The sequence below is a fragment of the Chrysochloris asiatica genome, unplaced genomic scaffold (genome assembly GCF_000296735.1).
Source record: "Chrysochloris asiatica unplaced genomic scaffold, ChrAsi1.0 scaffold00031, whole genome shotgun sequence".
Taxonomy (NCBI): domain Eukaryota; kingdom Metazoa; phylum Chordata; class Mammalia; order Afrosoricida; family Chrysochloridae; genus Chrysochloris; species Chrysochloris asiatica.
In genome coordinates this window covers 21,808,102-21,817,174 of record NW_006408549.1, presented here as the reverse complement: position 1 = coordinate 21,817,174, position 9,073 = coordinate 21,808,102, and the positions used below count along the sequence as shown (strand labels likewise).

General features: G+C 36.4%; 1 protein-coding gene across 1 annotated transcript in view; it reads left to right on the top strand.

Annotated features, from left to right (window-relative positions):
- LRRCC1 (leucine rich repeat and coiled-coil centrosomal protein 1) overlaps positions 1–9,073 on the top strand; it is a 62,833-nt gene that overhangs the window by 40,430 nt on the left and 13,330 nt on the right. Inside the window, exons 10-14 of the mRNA XM_006859243.1 lie at positions 3,797–4,001; positions 4,752–4,891; positions 6,595–6,796; positions 7,323–7,508; positions 8,234–8,408. Coding sequence (XP_006859305.1) covers positions 3,797–4,001; positions 4,752–4,891; positions 6,595–6,796; positions 7,323–7,508; positions 8,234–8,408 — 908 coding nt within the window. The remainder of the gene's footprint in view (positions 1–3,796; positions 4,002–4,751; positions 4,892–6,594; positions 6,797–7,322; positions 7,509–8,233; positions 8,409–9,073) is intronic.

Here is a 9,073-nt window from a genome sequence, read left to right as displayed (position 1 = left end):
AGCAGTTGGTAGATTGGAATTGCCAGGCTTTTGTTTGGCAGCTGAGTGTTTTAACCCTTGTACCACCAGGGCTCCCTTTGCCTAAAATGCTCATGAGAATCTCAAGTTACAGCATATTTTGTAGGTAGATTTATCCTGTTCCTTTCTTACATTTTTGTCCTGATATAAATAGTGTCCTTTTCTATACAGTTAGATACCAGAGATAGAAATCTAAGGATTCTTTTTTCGTCCTTTTTCTTTTTCATATTCCATATCATATTAATGTTGATATCTTGATTCTACTGGAAATATAAGGGTAAGTCCAAAAGTATTATTGCTAGGTCCAGGGTTTATTCCAAACAAAACATTTAAATATCTCTGCAATCAGTTTTCTCAGTAATACATTTGTCTTAGTCTTGTTATGATACCTTCACAAAAAGATCCCAACAAAAGTGTGGCTTCTAAGGGGGTCTACTAGAGCAGCTAAATTCAAGACAGAGAGATAAACTCAGAGGGTTATGTTGTTGTTGTTGATAGGTGCCAGTGAGTCAGTACCGACTCATAGTGACCCTGTGCACAACAGAATGAAACACTGCCCAGTCCTGGGCCAACCTCACAGTGGTTGCCACGCTTGAGCCCACTGATATTGCCATACTGTCAGTCTTCGCTGGGGGTCTTCCTCTTTTTCTCCTGACCCTCCACCTTACCAAACATGATATCCTTCTCCAATGACTGGACCCTCTTGACAATATGTCCGAAGTATGAGAGATGAAGTTTGACCATCTTGGCCTTCAAGGAGCACTCTGGCTGCACTTCTTCCAAAACGATATATTGATTCTTTTGGCAGCCCCTGGCACTTTCAATATTCTCCTCCAACACCATAGCTCAAAAGCATCAATTCTTGTACGGTCTTACTTATTCACTGTCCAGCTTTCGCATACATATGAGGTTTTTGAAAATACCATGGCTTGGGTCAGGTGCACCTTAGTCCTCAAGCTGACGTCTTTGCTTTTCAACACTTTGAAAAGGTGTTGTGCAGCAGATTTGCCTAATGCAATACGTTGTTTGATTTCTTGACTGCTGCTTCCGTTGAGTGTTGATAGTTGATGCACCACTTGTCTGTCAGTTTGTCTTATTGTGGTGGCTTGTGAGCTGCTGTGATTCTGAAAGCTATGCCACTGGTATTTTAAATACCAGCAGGGTCACCCATAGTGGACAAGCTTCAGATGAGCTTCCAGACGAAGACAGACTAGGAAGAAGGAGTGCCGAACTACTTCTGAATATTTAGTCACTGAAAACCTTATGAACAGCAGAGAAACACAGGGAAATGGTTAGAGGGATGGAAACACTGCTTTCAGAAGTATATAGGCCTAGATGTAGGATATGTTGATAAATTTTTGATAATAAGGTTTCTATGATTTTGGGGTAGTTTTTTACTTACCCTGTATGTTAACACTATCTCTAGATCCCAAAATTGTTACCTTTATGTCTTTTATATCTTTTATCTCTTGCTTAGATTATTTCTGTAGCTCTCTGCTTGTCTGTAGCTCTTCTGCCCCCATCTCCCATATCATCCGCAGAATAAAATTCAAAACTCTTTTTATATATAGCTTCCAAACTGGAGTTGAGAGAGTGAATGCTGGAAGACCAGTTTGGAGATTTCTTTCAAAGGCAAGGTGAGAGATGATGAGGACAAGAATTGGAGAAATGTCTATAACATAGACATTGATGGGTATATAATTTTTTTCAAATATGGCTTAGAAATTACAATCAATATCTGAGCCTTTAGAATGGCTGCTTAGCTTAGTGATTCCTTCAGGTGTCTGTGTGTGTGCTATTCAGTGCCCCCTGTGTGTTCCACTGTAATCTACCTCTTTGCCTATGTTTGGTCAAGGAGTGGGCACCTGACCCAAACTGGATAGATCTGAATAACTTAGCCCATGTGATTAGTGCATGCAGGGGACATGGGGAGCAAATTGTACTAATCAGAACTTTCTCTAGAAAAGTAACCTTTTTGTTTAGTTCCCTGAGCCTAGTGTGAGCCTAGGGTTGTTTATGTCCCCCATCCTCATCACCTTCCCACACACATACATTATAAAGAAGCTTGCTGTAGGAAAAAATCAAATCTTCATGTAGGGAACAGGAGACTGAGAATCCTGATGTCTATGTCCTTGGTTTCTGTGGTCCCTCAGAATTGTGCAACTCTGTCTAAACAAATCATTTCATGAATAATAATCAGCACAAGCTGGTTCCTATGAGGCAGAGGTTAAATACATTCCAGATTTTCAGCTTCTGCAAGCTACTGTGCCAATCCATAATCTCTGACACTTTCCCTCCCCTCAGCACTCTTCTTTCCCCACCCTTGTGTTTGGTAATTTGCTGCAAAATCTCACAGAACACACAAACTGTATTTAACAGTTAGTGATGTATTAGGATTCAACTCAGGTGATAACTCAGAATAGAATGCAACTTGGAAGTAAAAGGATACAACTCAGGATATTGGATACAGTTTAACACCATCAGGACAGCTTTCTCACAGGATAGTCCTTGGAGCTAAAATAGTCCTAGCCAGTGCAGACCTTGATCAAGAACTATAAGCATTTCTATAGTATTGAGGCCCTTTTAGCCAGTCAGCTTCTTCCAGGCCTCTCCCAGCTGGCTTTGTCACTGAGCCCCTTCCAGGACATCTTGCCATCTTCATTGTTGTAGCCCTTGACCCATGTTACAGCTCTTTTCAGAGCATCCTTGTGCAGGAATCCTGGGTCCAAACGGCTTTGCTCCAGACTCTTCTTATTCTTGAGATTCCCTCCTTCCCTCTCTAAACTTCTGTGGACTTGGCAAGGATATTAGCAAATTCCTTGTCATTTTCAAGGCATGGCCTTCCCAGCAGGACCAAAAACCAACCAATCCTTTCATGGACTGTGACTTTTTCAGTCCTATTGGGTGGTTTTACACACCACCTTTCACCTGTAAGATGGAAAAAATAGACTATATACAGGGCCCACTGCAGCCCAGGGTCAGAAAGGCCATATATAAGAAGATCATTGTATTGCACCATCCTTTTCTAAGTTTGGTTTTATGAGCCAATAAATTCTTTTTTTTTAGCTTAAACTAGTTTAGACTTTTTTATTATAATCAAAGGGTTCTAACTAATAAAAAGCTGTGATTGATACTTAACCAAAGTTGACTTCAAAGTCATCCAGCAGTATATGGTCTTTAATGTAGCTGTGTCAAATGGCTTTATAATCTGTATCCGTTCCCTTTGTTAGATACTGAGCCTCTTAAATACAGAGACTATCTCTCACCCGTCTTGATTGTTTCTAAGCCCAAAGCACAATGCCTGAAGTTTTTGTGTATAATAATAAAGTTTACGTTAGATAAAGTTTCATCAACCATTTTTTACTCTGTTTGAAACTGAGCTTCAATACTTTCTCTCCTATTTGTTGTTAAGTACCGTGGAGTCGGTTCCAACTCATAGTGACCATGCACAGGGTTTCCAAGGCTGCAAATCTTCGTTGTTGTTGTTGTTGTTGTTGTTATGTGCCGTGGAATTGGTTCTGTCCAACTCATAGCGACCCTGTACAGGGTTTCTGAGGCTGTACAACAACAAATCTTTACAGGAGCAGAAATCCTCATCTTTCTCCTGAAGAACGGCTGGTAGTTTCAGACTGCTGACCATGAGGTTAGCAGCCTGATTTATAACCACTATGCTACCAGAGCTCCTTTATCTCTCCTATAAGTTTTAACTTCAATTATAGTTTTTACTATTTTTGTATAGGTAATATACTTAAAAAACTACATTTGCTTTCTACTTTAGGCTAAAGGAAATTATTTTTAAAGAGAGAAATTCCAAAGTGCAACTTGAAGTTATGGTTCACACACTTCAGAGTGAAATTAAAAAACTAACTATCGAATTGCTTAAAGCAAGAGATCAACAAGAGGGTCAACTTAGAGACTTAAGAACCCTAGAAAAGGCATTAGGAAAGTTGGAGAGGCAAAAATCTCATCAGCAGGCAACACAGGTATTTCTCTAATTTAATGTATTAATCACAAAGAGTAACACAAATGTATAGCTTTTATCTTGATACAAATTATACTATTATAGTAATGCTAGATATTAAGTTATATGCAAAATACAGCAATTTAACTTGTTGAATGATTTTTAAATTAAAGCTACTGTTGCTTACACAAATAATTGCAAGGAAAGTTGATAAAAAAATAGTGTAGGCTATTAGGCTTGTATTCTGAGAGAGCTAGCTTTGAAAAGTTTCCTTGCAGTGATGGAAGGCATTTAATTTTACGCTTTCTGAATGGAAATTTTCACTAGGTATCTCTAGTGCAATTACAATAATTAATGCTAGTTATTTAATGTGACCGTTTTTGTTGTTAGGTGCCATCGCGTTGGTTCCTACTTATAGCGGCCCCTATATAGTGTTTCCAAGGAGTGGCTGGTGGGTTTGAACTTCTTTTGGAACCATTTGTTGTTGTTGTTAAGTGCTTTTGAGTCAGTTGCAACCCATAGCAACCCTGTATAGAGTTGCAACTGGTGAGCTTGAACCACCGACCTTGCAGTTCAAACAACTTTGTAATCTGATGCATTAGCCCACAGCACCACACCAGTACTCCTTTGGAACTCCATCATTAATTTGATAAATTTTGAAATTGCTTTAGTTCTGTCATTTATAAAAGGCAGCTGTTTTTTGGGAAGTAGCATTAAAATAGAAGTAGGATGATTCTTGTCTAAATACTGTAATTGTGTGTGTTTTACTCAGATAAGACTTATTCAAGAAGTAGAGCTCAAAGCTTCAGCTGCTGATAGAGAAATAAATTTGCTTAGAACGTCCCTTCTTCAAGAAAAGGAAAAATTGCAACAGCTTCATGAACTGTTGGCAGTGAAAGAACAAGAACACAGGTAAATTAAAAATATATCAGAAAAATACTGAGATTTAAAAATAGAAAAAGAAGCCTACGAGTTTTTTTTCTCTGAAACCTAAAAATGCCATGTTTATATATACATTAAATTTTGTCCTACAATAAGAACTTAGAGCCTAAGCATAAATACTTGGCTATATTGGCAATTTGTTCTTGTTCCCCCTACCCCAGTATCTTTACATATGGAATTATAACATTGAAGCATATTTTGCATGTCTCCAAACTGAACCAAAGGCTGATCATTGTATATAGAAAAAAATGTTTTAACTGATTTCCACATGGTGTTGGTTATGTGCTGTGGAGTCAGTTCCAACTCATAGCGACCCTGTATAGGGTTTCTGAGGCTGTAAATCTTTTGGGAGCAGAAAACCTTATCTTTCTTCCTCAGAACAGCAGGTAGTTTCGAACTGCTGACCTTGAGGTTAGCAGCCTGATTCATAAGCACTGTGCTACCAGAGCTCCTTGATACCACTTATTAATTTGTATTCTTTATCCCTCTGAAACCAGGGTCGGCAAACTTTTTCTGTAAAACACCAAACACTAAATATTGTAGACTTTGCAGGCCGTACCTAACTCTTCTGCCACCATAGCACAAAAATATCCTTAGACAATACTTAAAAAAATATGTGTGACTATATTCCAGTAAAACTTTATATGCCCCCCCCCAAAAAAAAAAGAAACCAACAAAGGCAATAAGATAGACTTGGCCCACAGTCTACATAGCTTACTGACCCCTGCTTCATACAGAGTCCATGATAGCAAATTGTATTTGTTCCCAAACCTGCTTTGTTTTTGAACTTACATAAGTTAAATTTTCAGTTTCTAAATTAAATTTTATGCCTTGGGAAATTTTTATTGTCACTGTATGTGTGATTGAGACAACTATTAAAAATTTGCAGAAATAATCATAGAACCCTCGGATTTTATATTTAGTTTGCTTCACACATGTCTTTTAAGTTCTGTTTTAAAGAAGAAAAAAATGTTTGTAATACTACATTTTGTATTGTGGGCTGGGTTTATGGAAATAAAGAATGGAGGACTCCTAAGAGTGAACTCACATTTAATAGAAGATGTTGGCCTTTTATCAATAGATTTGTAAGTAATTTCATACTGTAACTGACTTTCTATTAACCAACCACCAGTCTAAATGAGGGACTCCTGGTGTGGCACTGTGGGTTAGTGTGCTGGACTGCAAAGTTGGCTTTAACCACAAGGTCAGTGGTTCAAGCTCACTAGCCGCTCCTCGAACCACAAGGTCAGTGGTTCAAGCTCACTAGCCGCTCCTCGGAAACTCTATTCAGGGTTGCTATGGGTTGGGACCAACTCAAAGGCACTTAACAACAACAGTCCAAATGAGACTATTTATTATATGTCAAAGGATGAAGAACTTGACTTCTACAAGTAGATCTAAAGAATGTTAAAAGCCAGACGATGAATCTGAACTGTCTCAGTGTATCTAAGATTTGACACATTCCACTTATCCTAATCAACATTGACTACACAATCAAGTGACCCTTTCTTGTTCTACCTACCATCCTGTGCCCAGTTTCTGTGCTTAAAAGTGGGGAGCTGATCTTAAGTTCACAGTAGTGAATATAGAATATTTAAGAACTATTTAAGGACCTTAAAATTTTTCCTTTTCAGTGAAGGCATCCTGTGATTTTTGTTTATTTCTTATTCCAGGAAAGAGCTTGAAACAAGGGAGGTTTTTAGTGAATCCGACTTCCAGGATGCCTTAGCTAAAGAAATTGCCAAACGAGAGAGCAAGCATGAACAAGATATAAAAGAATACCAAGAGAAAATCGATCTGTTAATCCAACAGTATATGGATTTAGAAGATGAGTTCCGTATTGCTTTAACTGTTGAAGCCAGAAGATTTAAAGATGTAAGAATTGGCATCTAGGTCTTTATTGAAAACAGAATCAGCAAGATATCAGTTGATGATTGGACTACACTTTAGAATCCTGGCTTTATTTTTGTAATGGCTATATGACCTTAACCAAATGATTTATAGTTCCTCACATAAGTAATACCTGTACATCAGTACTGTTGCAAAACCTAAGTTCATAAATGGTGAGGTAAAGAGAGGAATGGAATAGGATTTGGGAAAGCTGAATTTCCTCCTATAATTACAGAGCTGGGGTTGGTAAGTTAAGACCAGCTGAGCAAAATCTGGCCCACTTCTTGTTTTTGTAAATGAAGTTTTATTGAAACACAGCCATGTACATTTGTTTATATACTGCCAATGGCTACTTTTGTGTTACACTGAGAGAATTGAGTAATTTATCCATGAATTTTATTATTTTGCTAAAATTTTATTCTAAAATGGAAAGAAATAAACTTCCCAGAAACAAATATTATTTTTTAAATATTTGTAGAACTGCTATTTATAATGCAATTTTGAAATGTAGGTTAAAGATGGTTTTGAAAATGTTGCAACTGAATTAGCAAAGAGTAAACATGCTCTTGTTTGGGCTCAACGAAAAGAAAATGAGTCTTCCTCTTTAATTAAAGATCTGACCTCTATGGTAAAGGAACAAAAAACAAAACTTGCAGAAGTCTCCAAGTCAAAACAGGAAACAGCAGCAAATTTACAGGTAAGATTCTAACATTATATCATATTCTCAAATGTGTTATGATTTCAGGAGCAAACAAATTTTTAAATGATACTAGTTATATATCATGAGAAAAATAATTTAACTAAGATATTAAACCCCATGACTTCACAGATATAGTATGTCTCACAATAAATAATAATGAAGAGGAATTACTTAATTTTAAAAGTATATTTTAATAAAATGGCAGTTTTACAGCAAAAATTTTTGAAGTGATACTCAAATAATTTAAGTTTGAGATATCATTTGAATTGCTAGTGTTATTTTTATAGTAGTGATTATTGCTTTTAGATGTACTGAGCTAAAGTAATTTAAAAGTTAATTTCTTGATTGCTGTTGTCTTCATTTTATACATTTGTACTGTTTTGCCTAAGGTAACTTACTTCCTGAAAGAGACATTTAGACTATTGGTATAAATGCTCGGTGAGAAATTTGGGGTTCTACATGTTGTAGTTGCTCTTTTAAAATGCTAGGATAAAATTTAAAGGAATGCCAGTTTAAGATTAACTTTTTACTCCATAATCTAACTTTATTTTACTTAATAAAGTTTAAATTTCTTGATATAAAATTTGGGAACATTTACTTTGTATTTGTTTAAGTAGCATTTTTTGTAATTATAAAATAGAAACTTTTAGGAAGTCTGAGTAAATAAGCATTTAAACAATCATTTTGTGTTGTTTACATATCCATTTTGGGGGGTTATACAGAATCAAATCAACACTCTTGAAATCTTAATTGAAGATGACAAGCAGAAGAGCATTCAAATAGAACTTCTCAAGCAAGAAAAAGTCCAACTGGTTTCTGAGCTTGCAGCCAAGGAATCACTAATTCATGGCTTAAGAACAGAAAGAAAAGTATGGGGACATGAGCTGGCACAACAGGGTAAAATTCTTATTTTCAAGAATAAATAGCACATTATTCTCATAAAGTCAATTACTTTGAACAGTAGAGAGAGGAACGAATCACTAAATTCAGCCTAAAGAAGCCAAGATAGATTTTTCCAAAGAAGGCAACTGATAGGATATTAGACATTTGCAGCCAAATAGGAATGATAAAGTACTTCTTAAGATAGTGGGAAATTATGTACCATAGCAATCAAGAATTTATAGCCCTGCTTAATTTTTTTGTTCTCTTCCCAGTATAATTTGGCCACTTTTCGAAAAATTTACATTTATACAATGCTACAATTAAATATAGCTGAGTTGTGGTGCTGTAGAATAAGCACTGGACTTGTAACCACGATGTTGGCAGTTCAGATCCACCAGTCACTCTTGGAAATCCTACACTGGTTCACTAAGCTGGAACCAACTTGATGGCACAAAACAACAACATTTAAATAAGTTCGAAGTACTTCTCAACACAGTGATTTTAAATTCTTCATACAGTATACAGCATTCCTTAACTTTTCTTCAGATAATTGTAACATTTATCATATTTTGCATGCCAAAATGTAAAATAACATGGGAATAAAAGTCACTTTAAGTTTAGGAAATCCTCAACCTCAGTTCCTTTTCAACCACTGTAAAGCAAGAGATGTACACTATACT